Raw genomic sequence first — 16707 nt, 5'->3', positions numbered from 1 at the left:
GCTACTTCTGTGTCTTTTAATAGATTTCCCCAACTATGATACTTGTTTTGAAAGTGGCTTCTCTGAAGATTCTTCACATTCCACCTTTCTTTGTGAATTCTTATACAAAGTTTCTTCTAATACTACTAAGCTTCTTACAGAGAAGAAATTAAAAGAAGGTATTTCACTTTTTATGCATTTGAATAATATATGAATATGTATGATTTGGATTAATTTGGTTCTTTTTAACTTTTTGCATCAATTTTTAAAAGATAAAATGTCTTTCTCATGACATATCCTCTTTTGATTTGGTAGAACTCCTTCAGATAAAGTATATACTGATTGTCTTGATCTTCTTATTCAGTGGTTGACAGAAAAAAAAACAAATACACAGAAATTATTCAAGTTATTGATAAAAAACACTTAGAAACACTTCTCACTTTAATGATATTTATATGGATGCTACTAACTGCCAAAAAGTAGTTCCCATCTAAAATCCTAGAAATCACGTAGAAGTATTCCCGACTTCTTAGTAAGCATCCAAAGGGCTGACACATAGGGTATTTCTCAAGTTAATGAATTTTTAGTTTTATAACTGGAAATGAGCACTTCCAACAACTTCATAATAAATAGTTTTGTGGAACAAAGAGATATATATATTCCAATAGATACAGCTGGTCTTCTGTGTATATATTGTTTGTGACCATGTGTATATTATTCTTCTATGATTTTTTGGGGAGGATAGCAGGAGGGCTACTATTGATTTTTCCTAGGTGCTATTTCCTTTTTTCTCTCTTGTTGTGTTCCTAGATTTTTCTTCCCTCTAGATATCCTAATTACATGGAACTAAAAAATCTGAGGTGATTTAAAGGTTGCTTAGTGCTCATATTTCTCATACTGCTTGACATGACATCATGTATTGATATATACATACTTGGTATGATTATGCCCATATTCTTGGGGTGCATGCCTTCAAAATACTTAGTGGAGATTAAAGCATGTTAAAACACATAACTCCCATTTAAATATGCTTTTGAAGGCTCTATATGATACTGTGGGTCCAGCTACCTGAAAGCATTAGGTGACCAACAGGACTAATGGTCCATCACAGGCATTTCCCAGCAGCCTGGCACTTGTTAACCAAGACATCTGCTGTAGCTTTCTTGAGGATTGTTCTGGAAATACACTGAGCTTATTCAGCAAAGAAAGGCATAACTGCAAACTCACTACTACTTGCTCTAAGTGCAGATCTTGTCTTCTGTGCTGTATCTATATCTAGATCATTAAAAGAAAAAAAAAAACCAAAACAAAACCCAAAACATAAACCCAAACCAAAACAAAAAGCAAACAAACAAATGCAAAGGTTCTAAGACAAAATAGATAGATACAAGACAATGCTACTAATCTCTTCTAACACAATGGTATTTTAGAAGTGTAGTGTAAGTTTGTAAATACCTGTATAGATTGAAGGTTTATCTATAAATGCTCACAGAATATCTTCTGCAGTGCTTTTTGGAGAGGTGCCGTGTAAGTGTGCATCGTTAGTAGGATGCCTTGAAAGTATTTATGAACAAAGCCCTCAGGCAAGAAGCAACTGAATTCTGACTGTCTTCACTCATGTTTTTTTATTGGAGAAAAATGCAGGTGCTTTGAAAGCTGCTGGTAGCATTTTGCTTAGCACTGCACTTACTCCTTGGAGGAGCATACAGTAAATGGAAAGAAACTAGATTTCCTTTAGCTCAGGTTTTGGCTTCTGACCTTTTGAGTATCTTGTAGGTGGTAGATGTTCTGTTTGCTTGGGGTGGAGCAGATTTTTTTTTAGGAGTGGTTTTTTGCTTTGGTTTCCTATTAATGTTGAATTACCCATTTGCATCTCAGGTGTCATGTTTCTGAAGATGGGTGCTTTACAGATGCATAGTAAGATAGGTTTCCCTGACCATTTGCAGTTTAAGAAGACAAATAACAAATGAGGCAGGAGAGGAAGACGAAATAATAGCATCCTTTCATCAACAACAAATACCCCTGCAATTCTGAATTAGAAACTGCTCTTGCCTGAGAGCTCTAATACATCTCAGCCATGTGTAAGAAGTATTGTGACAAAAGGGGTTTGTCACTGTTTAAAACAGAACTTACTGTCTATTTTTTCCACTTTTCTATTTTTTTCCCTATGTCAAGAACTTTTTCTGCCTCTATAAAATCTCATTGACATGAAATGAGATGTGCATATCACAGATTGTTGGGAATAGATTGTGATTATTTTTTTCCTTCTTATTGTCTTAAAAAATAATCTGATGGTTAAAGAACTAATGTGTGGGGAATATAGTTTACTTCCCTCTTCCTGTGAAGATTCAAATAAGAAGGTAACATTATCCAAAAAAGTGACCTAGCCATTTAGTTCTAGACAACCTCTTTCCTGTTGAAGCAGTTCTGCAAACTGAGTTCTCACAGGGCCAAAGAGAGATCACCAGTCTCTAACAGGGGATTACAGCACTTGTCTTAATTTTGGCCCCTATCCCAAAGTACACTGGGCTTTTGATTTTCTGTTTTGTAGAGGGTTTTCAATTCTGCTTGTGGTAAAGATTGCAAGTCAGAATCCTGTTCAGCTGCCTACCCATGAAACTGGAGTTAATGTCCTTCCCAGTGTTACAAATCTCTGAGGCAGTTGTCAGCCTTATCTGTAGAGCCAAGGGCTGAAAGTTTTAAGTGCTGTGTTTGTTGTCACGGAAAACTGTTACCACTTTGTGGGCTGAGCCATAGTGGTAGAAGGACATTAAAAAAAATTAAGTGCTGTGAATTGAATCCAAGTTTTATAACAACCAGATGAAACACCAGGAAACACAATCCAGTTCTTCATTATCTGGGTTTGAGGTTGTGCAGGAGACAGTGAGCCAGCTTGGTGTGTACTTCTCATTATGGCAGAATCAGTGGTTGCTGCAGGGGTTCAGAACTTCTGAGGAAAGTTGTTGTTAATTAACAACTGCTAATGATCAGTTAAAAGCCTTGACATACCAAAATTGTCCCTGAGAGCTGTAACAGTTTCATTGAGCTATTGTGTAGAACAAGCTTTTGGGGATGAAACAGGGGAACTGGGTGACAAAACCCGAAGCAGTCAAAAGCTCCAAATTTGGTGCTCCACTCCTGTAAACCCATGCATTTTAAAACCCTACATCTCATGTTTATTTTGGTGTTTAAAATGTGTATTTAGGCAAAGTAGAACTAGGTAGAAAGAAGCATACTAATAAATGCTAATAAAATAGTACTGAGAAATTTATGAAACATGTATAAATCATACAGCAAATAACAGAAAAAAATAATTGGGTTCAATATCAGATAACACACTAAGTACATATCCATTAACTGCAGCTGCACTTTGGGGTTTTTTGTTTGATTTTTGTACTGATTTTTGTTCTTTTGATTGTTTTGTTTTTCAGAGCTGTTCTACCAAATTCTCACACTTTACCAGAATATGTGCAGCTATTCAAGGAATTTTGAGATTATAGCAATAAGCAGATTATTTTCTCTTTGATTTACTACTCTGTAGTGGTGGGAAGAGATACACTTCAAATTATATTCTAAGAACTAGTGTAAGATAGAATGAATGCATGAATATTTTGAGTAGCAAATAGTCAATAACATAGAATCATTGAATTGTTAGGGTTGGAAGGGACCTTAAAGATGATCCAGTTCCAACCCTCCTGCATGGGCAAGGACACCTTCCATTAGATAAGGTTCCTATGTCATGTCAATATACTATATCATGTACTATATTTATATATTAGATTCATATCTAGAGAGTAGATGTGGTCCTAAATATACTTACACAAATAATACTTCTAAGTTAACCTGCAGGCTTTTTTCTATACCCTTTTTTGGTTTGGTTTTGTTTTTAATGTCTGTATGGCAATTACAAGTTACTCCAGTACATCTGTTTCAGAGTTATTTGAAGATAGAATTCTTAACTAGTTAATTTAAGCATGCTCGGCAACTGCAAATTGTTACACAAAGAAAACACTCTACAAATCTTAGCATTCTGTAAATTACAGTGTTGCTAAATGAATTTACCCTTGCCAGGAATATATGTGAATAGCAACAAAAGAGATCTCCAGTTCATTCTAATGTCAGCCATGCCATCATGAAATGGGTATAGCTATTTTCTGGCTAGGAAATTCTCTATAATTTCTTTACTATCTGACACTTGGGCTTGCAGTAGGAGAACTGAACTCAACCACTGATGTACCTGGGAAGGGTTCTGTTAGTTTTTATGTTCTTCAGTTTGTTATCCCCTAATATTTTGGTTGGTTTTTGTTTTTAAATTTAATCAGATAAATAGCAGAACATCTGAGAATGTCTTCCTTCTGTTTGCTAGTAGTGTGGATACCAGTTCTGGCATATATGACATTGTATTTTCCAGATTATTTGAAAGACTTAAATTGTTTTCCTTTACCTTGTAACAGTCAGTGAACACCCCAGCATTTCCAAACAAAGACAGATTGGTGGTTTTGGTCTCTAGGTCCACTAATATGAAAAAGTAGCTTTTTTTTATTCTACATTCTGTGATTTACTCATTGTACTATCAGCTCTTGTGATATACATTGTTCTTGTAGCTTTCAGTGTTCCTAACTTTGTAGAATGTGTTTTGTTTTTTTTTTTTGCTTAAATTTCTGCTGCTAAACATGTAACAGGGTATTGTGCAGCTCTTCTAACATCAAGTTCCACAGCAAGTGAAGTAATAGCCCTACAAGTGGTAAAGTTCACTTACAAACCAATTTAATATGCTTATAAAGTAAAAATAAGTATGAGATACTTGAAATACTCTTTTCTTAAATGACCATGCTAGAGTTTCTATATGTTAAGTAGTATCAACATAGACATTGATTTCCTGGCCCACTGAAGCCATTGAAACTGAGATTTCATTGTAAAACTGTTGATGTTGAGCTATGGTGTTGAGCTATGAATCCTCTGAGGGAACCTCTATAGGAAGATGTAATTTTTATTATTATGTCAACTAACTTTTCTGTTATTGCTTTAATCACAGATTTCAACAAAAGATGGTGTACTTTGGAAAGTGGCTTTCTGAGCTACTATGAAAATGATAAAACTACTACTCCTCATGGTATGATTGACATCAATGAAGTGATCTGTCTTGTAGTGCACAAGTCAGACTTCTTTTTGAATAGAGGGTAGGTTCCCAAATTAATATTTCACTTTGCAACAGGTATTTTTAAGGTTTTTCTTTGGGTTTTTAGAGCTGCTTATTTTTTCCTGAATTTTGACTTCAAGAAATAAGCATTAAATTGTATTTGGTTTTTTATTTTTTTATTTATTTTTACAGTGACATAATGAAAATGTTAGGGTAATTTAAAAGGGCATAATAAATTAGATACATCTGTTTCTTATTAAAACTGTAATGCATATTCTTAGTCCTTGAAAGGTTATGTGATGATAAATTGAACAATTAATGACCATCTTTCTGGGCTTGACCTCTGCCTTAAGCCAAAACTCTCACTCTCTTCTCTTTCTTCCTGATAATAATGCAGCAGATAAGAGTTCTCTGCAAGGTTTCCTGCTTTGATCACAAATCTCTTGGTCTTTGAAACCCATTCTTTGTTCTTCACAGTTGAAGACAACAGTGTTACTGTTGAACATTGTAATAGTTTGAAGATAACTATTTTGTGGTCTTTTTCTCTTACAACTCTCTTGTATCACATTTGCCATTAAAAACATCATATGGAGATTCACTTAAATCTGAGTTGCATGCCAGTAGAACTTGATTACTTAAGGGCAACATTTTTGTTTAAACCATACTTTCGATCTAACAAACTCAGTGGCACTTCCTTTTAAGATTTTTTATATGTATGTATATAAAATAACAAGTTCTTTCTACAGTAATATCCTGTAACATTTGTAGTGAAAAAGTAAAAGTGTCTGCAAAGAAAACTGTCTATTCAGTAAGCTTCTGGAAAGGGCAACATTAAGAAAGGACTTAGGTACTAAAGAGACAAAGGGTAGGCAGAGGGTAAAAATCCTGAAACATGGTGATGCTTCAACATGGTGCAAAATACAGTGAAGGTGGCCTTCACTTTTCTGCAGTAGCATAGCTTTGTGGTAGCCAGGAAAAAAACAAATAAAAAAAAGTCACACCTGTTACCAAGTCAAACCTGTTGCATGCTACATCAGTATAATACATAAATTAAAAATATGTTGGCTGAATACTTCACTTTTAGGAAATGACTAACCTGCAGCTGTTTTTACATGCAAGTTTTATGAGATATTTCTCTAAATTTGCTATTTCATGTAGTCAGAATTAAGTATTTACTTAAAATTTTCAAAGAAGTTACTAAAAATGAGGAGACTGACTCATGTTCAGTTCTCCAAATGTAGACGAATATTAATCTTCAGCATCAAAAGGCAAAAGCATGTGCCATCTGTGGCAGTTCTAGGGAAAGTTACAGACAAAAATCACACTATGAATTCATGGACCATAATTTATAAGTTAAAAACAGTCCCTAAATCCAGCATGATATTTACTTCACAAATTAATCTGCAATTTCAACTGTTTTTTTTCTTTATCCTTATTGTTTGTTAGTTAAAAATGGAAAAACACGATACATCTGTTTAAACAATGATACACTTTCTAAAAATAAATAAAAACCCAGAAGACTTCCCCACCAAAAAACCTTTAAGAACTTGACCTACAGCAACTTGAAAGGGTAATCATAAACATGACAGAACCAAACTCTTGGTTTGGTGTGTGATAGAGGCAGTGGCAGTGCCCTTGATCAGGCTGGAGAAGAGGGAAGACCTCTCCCTTAGAAGGGTGGTGGAGAACAGAACAGGCTGGTGAGAGCTTCAAGGCTTCCCTCCTTGAAGGTTTTCAAGGCTTTTCATTCCTGTTCTGATCTATGGTTATTGTCCCGTTTTGAGCAGGAGACAAGGTCAAGTGATGTGAAAGTCCCTTGGAATCAGTATTTCTGTGACTAGGTGTTAGCTTGTGTACAACTTGTGAATCAGTGAGCTGGAATGTTTATCTTTGACCTAAAAAAAAAAAAAAGGGTTTATATGCATCACAAAAATATGCTTGCTAAAATTACATTAACTTTCAGAAGCAAAAGAATTCCCTGTGAATGTTAATGACTATATGTAAACATTTCTATTGATTTCAGTTAGTGAAAAAAAAGATAAATATTGTAGTAACCTATAAACACTTGTTACCTGAATTGCACTTTGATCGTGTTATGTTATAAAATACTCCATTACGTTGGTTGTACTTGTAAAATTGGAGTAATTGCAAATAGATTGCATTCCTTAAGTATGAAACAATGAAAAACTAGAGAGAATTGGGGCTCTTGTATTTCAGTTGTTAGGAGGATGACATACAGCTGGTTTTTTCCCCTTGCTTCCTTTAGGGACATCTTTACCTTTGAAATCTACTTAATGTCAGAGCGTGTTTTTCTGTTTGGAGCTGAAACTGCATATTCACAAAGAAAATGGACATGGGCAATAGCTAAGGTAATTCTGATAATTATTTTTTCCAGTTAGGCCAAGAGCCTTTGCACAAAGAGTAAAGTGTCATTATTAGCTTAAAATCCTTTGAGAAGCCATTCTTCATGAATACTGGTCTATCTTAGGGGCAAAACTTTCTTGTGCAGCAAGAAGAAATAACTTCTGTGATTCAATGTTTGAAGCAAGGTAATTAAATAAAATTGAAAAGAAATTGAAGCAACAGTTTAATGGCGACCATAAGAATATATTAAAGATGCTTTAGTATATACATATATAATAATTTATTCAAGCTAAGTTGTATATGGTTTCAATCCTGTTCTTGCTGAAACAGAATTCATAGAGCAGCACTGTATTTTGTACAGTACCAAATGCTGTCACATTACTAATTAAATCAACTGTAGTTTAAAAAACAAAAACATTTCAGTCGTAGAATATGAATGGAAAAACTATGTTATACCTGATTTTATGGCTTAAGTTCAGCATACATATAGGCTTATGAATGATGAATCTTAAAGCCTCACTTTTTTACCATGGCTTTAATCCCCAAGTCTTAAAGATTTGCAGTATCTTGATTTGTGGGGCTTTTTTGGGGGGAAGAGAGTTTATTTTTTTCTTTGTCTGACTTGCCCCATTTTCTTTGTAGCATTTTGTTCCCCCTGTGGCTGAAGGTTTATTAGAGAGAGACTGTGACCTGATTGGGCAGCTGTACTACAAAGATTGCCATAGCCTGGATCAGTGGAGAAAAGGCTGGTTTGCTATAGAGAAGTCGAGCCTTTATTTTTGTCTTGAGATGGAGAATGCTGAAGAAGATTCCATATATCTAAGGAGGTTGCAAGAACTAAGTAAGAACTTTGCTTAACATCTACAATTAAGGAAATACTCTATGGAATTAATTCACTTTTAAGATCATTCCTGTTACGTTTTTAAGTCGTAAACATTACAGAGTTTAGTAACTGTGCCTTTGCATGAGCCAGATGCTCTTCACACTCCCATAAAAATTTGGAGTTGGTAAATTTCTGTCTTGGATTTTTTTCCCCAATTAGTGGCACATGCTAGAAAGATTTTTCACAGCTTCATAATGAACCAAGACAATTTTTGTTCTAGGTGCAGCAGTATCTTTCTTACAGGAGTACAGAATTGAATAATAATACGTGACCTTTTGGGATTATTGTCTCATATTTTTGACAGGGAAGAAATACTCATTGCAGAATGTGTTCTTAAGATGATTGACAGGCCTAGTTTTAAAACACTGAAATGTACGGGAAAAATTACAGTTCTCTTAGAAAACTATTTTACAGACTAATAGACTTTTTATTTTTTCCTGAAACTAAAAATATTCTTTGCTCAATATCGTAACTTGGAAAGATAACAGTATTTATACAAATGGTTTTCCATGACCGATTTTATATAATTTTCTGTAATTATGCTCTGTATACTCCTTCTGTCCTACTTATTTTTATATTGAACAAGGAAATATGTTATGTTGGAAAGTAAAAATAATTCAAGGTGTTATATTAAGCTATCATAAAGAAGAAAATTTAGGTATTTATTGATGGTCCTCTTTGTAAATGCTATGAGATTGTAGACTGTTCTGCAAAAATTTGACTAAATGCCATTGGCTTTTCTACTGTTTATTTACTGAAACCTTACATTTGCTGTGAATAACATTGTAAAAGTGGTTATTGATTCAGAAATATTTTTGACTCCATCTTGTGAATACTTTTTTGATCTTGATCAAGAATTAAGAAGTTAAGCACTAGAAGAACTGTTTCTGGTATTAATTTTGATAATGCAACTGTAATTTCTCCCTACACTCATCATTTCAGCATCAGAAATCTGCATTTCTCAAGTATGGCAATGAAATGCAAGTTTAATTTTCCATTAAAAATAATTTTTGCTTGTGTTTTAATTTTCAAATATTAGTTGTATAGCAGAGTCATACCTATACTCCTGTCTTTTGATCTCAGGGTTCCCCAAATAAATTTACTTCACTATTAAGACTGAATTGTGTAGCTGAAACTTGCCAAATAATCAAGCACCAGTGGAGGTGTAGTCAGTTACCTTCTATACACTCTCTTGGTAAATGTGAGTGATCCCAGGAGCACGTGTGATACAGAACCATCATATAATGTGCATCAGAATATGTTTGTTCAGCTTCACTGCTATTCAGGACTTTACCATCTCTGGGAATTGGTGGACAGAAGATGTGGTTTATATATGTAAATTCCTAAATTCTGAAATACTTTTCTAAATTTTGAATTGGTAAATAGGTTACTTGTTATTTACTGTTGTTAGAATTGTGTACAGTATACTTATTGTGAACAGTACAGGCACCATTACTGGAAGCTATCCAGATCTATTTTCTGTATTACATTTTCTTTAAGTGTTTTGAAGGGTTCTTTTTCTAAGCAGGAAAGGCATAAGGCAACACAAAGAAGAGTGTCAGTGTTCTTCATACTATAACATATAACTCATGCTGTGGTAAATATCTGCAGCCATTAGAGTGCAAGTAAATAAATTGATTAAAAAATCCATCTTGCTCCTGAATCGTTGTGTCTTACAAAATTTGTATTTATAAGCTTAATTTTAATACAACAAAACACCAGAGCCTATTTTCACATTAATAAATACCTGTTTAGCTTTTCTTACTAAATTTTCTCAATTTTTCCTGTAAATGTGAGAGCATTATGGTATTTTTTGAGTTTTGTTTCTATTATTAGCAGCTTTCTTTATTTGAAATGTTGAAGAATTCTGTGCTCCTGTTGTCACTGAATATAATTTTGAAAAAACATAGCTACATGTGCATATATGTGTTTGGCTGTATATATTTGTGTAGATCATACGAACGTGTGTGTGTGTTGTTTTCAGCAATCAGTAGTGTGATGCAAAATGGAGAGAAAATAGATGTCCTGCTGCTTGTTGAAAAAGGAAGGTAAGATTCCCATCTGAATAAAGCTTTGATCTGCTTTTATATTGATGTCTGAGAAGTGGAGATTTTCCACTTGTGATTGCTAGAGAGTGAGTAAATTCGCAGAGTTTTTGTAGGAGGCAAAGTCTTTCTGTGTTAATTATGTTTTATGTTTGTGTCAGGAAATGCTAACAAGTATTGCTTATTAAAAGCATTTGTCCCACTGACAAAATTATTCCCATTCAGATTAGTCTGCCAGTAGTGGTTTGTTCAAAAGGACCCAACTTCTTTTACCATGTGAAGAAAGAGTACCTCTTTGGAGAATTTGCCACCTACCTCTCAATTTACTAATCACTTGTCACAGAATTCTGTGTCTCAATTTGTGTATATCAGGATAGAGAGGGTAGGAGTGAGTCCAGTGGTTAGTATTATTGTAAAGAAAAAATAGAGTTGTGGAGCAAACGTGATCCATGTCCATTTCCAAGTGGGTAATCTGTTGAGATGACTCCCTTGGATATAGTGAGACTGAAACTTGAAATGAAGTGTGTTGTTTCTACCTCATGTCTGGGTACAAATTTAAGGATGAAAGTTAGATTAGGTTGGGGATTTGTTATTTCAGTGATAGATTGCAGGGGAAACTTCATTGTGAGTAGTGGCATTGTCTTTACGCAGTCTTCCAAACAGCAAGTAATAGGTTAATATAGAAGGATTGTTTTCATTGGGGGAAAAAACAGCAAACCACAGGTACTTTGAAATCAGTCAGAGTTGGAGAAACTTACTGTAACTTGTGTGTTCTGAATTTTAACTCTTTATAAGATCCTGTTTAAGTTCCAGAATTCAGTAAGGTGATGCAGATCAGGAACAAACACTTCTTCCTGTTGGTTTTTGGGGGCTTTGTTTTTTATTTGTTTTTTGGGGTCCTTTTTTGTTGTTTTTTTTTAAAAAAGACTTTACTGAAAAATTCAGTGATAAGTAAGCTGCGTAGATCAACCAGGGAGCCAGAGGCATCCTATTCGAGGTGCAGGCCTAAAGATTAATAGAAACTGTGCATCTAATTTCAAATACCAGTGCTGAGCAAAACTTGTATCTCCAAGTCAACTTTTATTATTTCTTTCATTATAATATTTCTGTCAAGTGAGGGTAGGTTTTCCCTGAATTGCTGTAATAGCTTAATGGAAAATCTGAACTGTTTGAAAATAATTTCAACAGGGACACTGGCTGATTTATGGTGGCCATGAATATGTTTAATTTTTCTTCACTGAAGTCTGCAGTAAGGAATTTAAAGTCATAGTTATTATCTTAGCCATTAAATGCCATATGGGTATATAAACTTTGGCACAGTGATTTTTGCTCAGGATATTACTCCAAAGGTGGTATCCAGGTGTTCAGCACAGTTGCATGAAACTGCATCTTGCAGTGATAAGAAATTTAATGTGTGTGTGTGTGTGTGTGTGGAAAGCGATTAAGTATTAATTCACCTTTATCTTTAGACTCAAGTACTGTAAATGGCAACAAACCCAGCAATCCTTCTCCTGCACCTCCAAGCTTTAGATAAATAAACACCTTTGAGACATCATCAGTGTCAAGTGATCGACATATCATCATTTCTAGGTTTTCCTACTTTTTCTGCTATTTTATAGCAGTGCTTCTCTAATGCCAACTTTGACGTAGATGGATCACTTGGAAGAGACCCTGTATTCTGATCTGTTGACAACTTTCATGCTAATTTGTTAGTCACTTAAATGCAGGATAAATTATAAAACCAAACCAATAGTACTATGAGAGTGAAACAAAATAAGTAAGATTTTTCCAGGATTAGGAAAATTTTGTTTAAAAAACACATAGCAAAGCAAAAAAAAATTCCACTGTCTTTTGCATAAACAACTAGGTGTTGTTGTTGTGTTACAGCATCTCTGTGTGAGACACTGGCACAGGTTGCCCAGGGAAGTTGTAGCTGCCCCCTCCATGGAAGTGTTCAGAGCCAGGTTGGAAGGGGCTTTGAGCAACCTGATCTAGTTAGAGGTGTCCCTGCACATGGCAGGAGTTTGGAACTAGATGGTCTTTAAGGTCCCTTTCAGCCCACACCATTCTGTGACTCTGTGATCTTGCTAAATTTTATTAGAAAAGATGATGAAAATAACTTGAATATATTCTTACTGAAGCTTGTACTCTTCTTCTGTTGTTTTTATTACTGACTTAAAACTAACTTCCAATCACATACAAATACTTCTGTCTTTCTTCAAATTAGGGAAATCATACATTATATCGCTCTTTTTTTTTCTTTGACACCTTTCCCATTAAAAGTGAACTTCGTGCTTTAGAATGATTGAATACAGAAGAGTTTCAGAACTATGAAATCTTCAAGTCTTGCTGCTGAAATAATTATAATGTAACAAAACTATGAATTCTGGACTTTTAAAAATACGTAGTAAATTTATATCTATATTAAATTCTTGGGGTACATAAGTTGAATGTTGATCTGATCCATAACTATTCAGAGGAAGAATTTACAGTTGATTTTGGGCTGCAGGGTGCATAATGCTTTCCAGCTTCTGAATAAAAGAATTCAGTACTGCCAAGAGGAATGTGAGGTTTTTCTGAAGTATCTTTGGTATGAATGCAAGCCACTCTTTCTCTACTTAGCACCTTGCTGTTCATTTATTCTCTGACACATTGAGCAAAAGAATACTACCAACCGAGAAATAAAATGAGGTAATCATATTATACATTGCAAAGTAATAGCTTATATGAGAGGCTGAACCAGACTAAAACACGTTCAAAGCAAAAAGACTTTCTCTTTTGGATACTGCTGATGGACGTGCTCCCTAAATGTTCACAATAATGCTAGTCTTTTTCTACTCTTTTTCTCCTATTGGATTATTTTTTTCACGTCTCAAAGGTGCTTCATGTTTGTCTTTGGGTATCTTTGCTAAGGTAAATCAGAGAGGAGCACACTCACTTTTGTAGCACCTATTGAAATTTTATTGCACTCTGGTCTTGGTTGGAATATATTTTTAACTTGTTAGAACTCTCTCCAGCCTATCTGTAAATCCTGACTTCTGGGAAAACTGTTCCATTATGCAATCACCTGATGGCCATTCACCTCTTCTTATGTTCCTCTTTCATCGTTAAAATGATTCTTGTGTTCAAATTAGAAACTACAAAGTTTTCCAGATTTCTGTTTCACACAAAGATGTCCTCTGGTTTGCTCTGTGTTCATTTTTCCTATTTTTTCCCTTAATCTCTTGTACCTGTTTATGAAGTAACTGATGGCACCTCATCTCTTTTTGCCATCCAAACAGAAGTTGCATGTCAGATAGGTGAAGAAGTTGCTTCTGTAGAGTTCAGAAGAGGGATGTGTACACTGAAGAAAAGAAAGGTGGCTGAAAACAACTGGATATAGTGATTATAAAATATATATGCAATCTGTAAAGTTTAATGTAAAAACTCAAAAGCCATACTTTAAGGAAAAACAGCTGTGCAGCAATTCAATTTTAAATGTTTTTGTTTTTTGGGTATTTTTTTTCCTGTAATCATTTAAGCTCTCTTAGGTGTCAGTGAATGTTTTCAGGCCATAATGTAATCCAGATGGTGCCTCTTTTTTTCTCCCTGTTATGCTTCTCTTGTAGTTAGCTCTTTCTTATTACAGATAGTAAACCTTCCCTGTGTACTGGCGCCATTTCTTTATGCTGATGGTTCATTAATTACTATGCTTTCTTCTTAACCCTTTGGTGATAGTAATAGTTCTTGTAAAATGGAGTTATAAGTACAAAATTCTAGAATCCAGAACTAATCTAAACAGAATGCTTGGATGAATGAAATTACTTTTTGCTTCAAGTATGGTGTGCTGGAGGTAAGTCCTTAATATTCAGGAATATTGCTGGTCTTTGTTATGTGTCTGTAATTATTACAGGAATTGCCCTGCTTCTGTTGCAATGTGATTTCATAGCAGTGAATTTCATAGCATAGCACTTCTGCTTTCAGGCATGCATGTGGGTTATTAGAATAAACTTGAAATTTGCTGGAGGGCACTGGGTTGTGCTGGTGTCTGCTTCTCACCCTTCCTCCCTGCAGCCCTTACCCAAAATCTGCTTTCCCAGTGCACAGTTGTGCAGCAAAGACATAGGTAAAGCTAGCGGACTTTGCAAGATGTGTTAAAGCTTTTGCACTGTTTGGACAAAGCCTGCACATGTATGTTGTCTCTCTGGCTACCAGTGCAGAAGAATGTTATGGCAGTCCGTGATAAGGTTGAAAAACTAACAGTGGTAGCTTCCTTCTTGCTGAGACTACGTGTTCTTGGACAGCTCTCATTTCTGCCAATTAAATTGCCTCCATTCACTAAGGCAGAAATCTATGTTTTCAGGCTTTCTTGTTTGAATGCTTAAATTACTAATTTCGTGGGTATGGGTTGTATGTGTTACATATTTAACAGAACAAAAACCCTGCCATTATTCAGCATATAGTCACTACTGTGTTGTCTTTACCATGTTTTTTTAACTGAAAGTAGTAGTACATACGTAACCATACTGTAGAAGACAATAAGTACATGTTGTAGGAATGCATTTGTGTTTAGAGTCCAAAGCAGTTTTTATTCTGCATGATAGGTCTTTGTAAACATCGCAAGAAAAATTATTTCAAACATAATTACTTCTAAGTTGAGAAATATTTTTGGCATTAAACTGCTCAGGTTTTGTGGTACATGGGACATCAGTGCACTTCAGCATGTGTTTAGATGCTTAGTCTTATGCCTTTCATTTAGTATATCTTTATGTTTTGCCAACAGCAATTAGTTGAGTGAGAAATACATCAATTTCTTATTATTACTGCCTCTTCAAACTGGATGGAAGGGATTGATGACACGGATATGAAAGGCAGAAGCTAGATCTGCAAAGCTCTTTTTATTCCTTCATGAAGTTCTGTAGAGGATTTAAACTGTGCTTTGGGGAAAGTTCTACTTTCCTGCTGGTAACATTTCCCCTTTGCATGGTTCTTTCCAGGTTCATGGAGAACCACAAATGCTTTCCAAGTAGGCAAATAATGTTTTGAAGTTTGGCTGAGAGTGTTAAAATTAGAAAGAATGCCTAATCTTATTCATACATTGTTGTATGTTCTTATGATTTAAATGTATCCTAGGTTTGCTCACTCCACCAAAAATACTGTGGTTTGAGATGAGCTTTTTAAGCCTCCTCTGCAGTAAATTGACTGAATTCTGAACTGTGTCTGGTACCAGTTTAATTTCCATTTTTCCCTGCTTCTCTTTTATGGTGTTTTAGTAAAGGCTGAAATTGCTTCTCTGACTTATCTGACTTATGTGACTTCTGTGGGAATTTTTTGACTGAGAAAAGTTAGTAATTTTTAAAAAAATAATCAGTTATTTTCCATGAATGGTCTAAGTTCCACAATAACAAAGATTTTTCACTTTTTTATTTTTTACCAGTAGCTTCTCTGTTATGGAAGGGTTGGTGCAATAGAACTGCTGCTTAAAGAGATACCCCATTTCCTTTTTTATTTTTTAAGTAACCTTTTCCACTTTTTCCACTGTAATTTGAATTTTTCTCAGCTTTCCAAATTGTATAAAACTGAGAGCATCATCTTCGTTTAGTTCTGATCTGGTTTTGCTAATGTGATGCATTGCAGGGAAGATCCATAGAATACAGGATGGTGTTTTTCACATAGTTTACAAAATTCATATATCATGACAGTGGATTGGCAAACACATGATTTAAACCTTCATATCTCTGAAAAAATATAGATAAGTTTAAATTACCTTTGAAATTCAATAAACTGCTATTTTTGTTCTGTCCTCCTGGCACCCTCATTGATATACAGCAGTTGCCCTTTTCTTGTTTAGAAGTAATAATATTTTCACTTTACATTTTGCTGCTTCCTGTACGTATTGTAATTCTTGAGATAACAAAAAATTATCTGTTGAGACTTTCATTTATCGTTTTGCATGAAACCATAATGCAGAGTTTTCTGCTCTGGAGGGAAAATAGAGACAGTAATATGCATGTATGTCTGCATCTCTTGTGTTGAGAAGCAATATAAATCTTTTATAAATCATTGTCCTAACCTCTGTTGATCTGTGAGTAGTAGTGCTGAAGGAGGAGTGTAACATGCTCTGTCAGACTCTTTTCCACTCAATTCAAGCTTTTTCATTTTCTCTGATACATGGCTACAGCAAGATGAGAGGATGTTTGGGTGATGTGTTGTTTGGAGGCCATTGCTTTAGAACTGCCTGTGTAGAATATCTGTTCTGACAGGCTGTCAGAAAAAGTTTGAAAGTATTGAATTAGGCACACTTATTTCTCTGTAAA

At 34.8% G+C, this 16707-nt stretch overlaps 1 protein-coding gene across 1 annotated transcript in view; it reads left to right on the top strand.

Moving 5' to 3' along the window:
• The window catches only part of ARAP2 (ArfGAP with RhoGAP domain, ankyrin repeat and PH domain 2), a 117686-nt gene that overhangs the window by 57570 nt on the left and 43409 nt on the right, over positions 1-16707 (top strand). The window contains exons 14-18 of the mRNA XM_030449915.1: positions 24-158; positions 5015-5159; positions 7386-7488; positions 8126-8324; positions 10351-10414. Coding sequence (XP_030305775.1) covers positions 24-158; positions 5015-5159; positions 7386-7488; positions 8126-8324; positions 10351-10414 — 646 coding nt within the window. The remainder of the gene's footprint in view (positions 1-23; positions 159-5014; positions 5160-7385; positions 7489-8125; positions 8325-10350; positions 10415-16707) is intronic.

The sequence above is a fragment of the Calypte anna genome, chromosome 4A, assembly GCF_003957555.1.
Source record: "Calypte anna isolate BGI_N300 chromosome 4A, bCalAnn1_v1.p, whole genome shotgun sequence".
In the NCBI taxonomy this organism is placed as follows: domain Eukaryota; kingdom Metazoa; phylum Chordata; class Aves; order Apodiformes; family Trochilidae; genus Calypte; species Calypte anna.
Note: the sequence above shows the minus strand (reverse complement) of the source record. Positions and strands in the feature narration are given on the sequence as shown.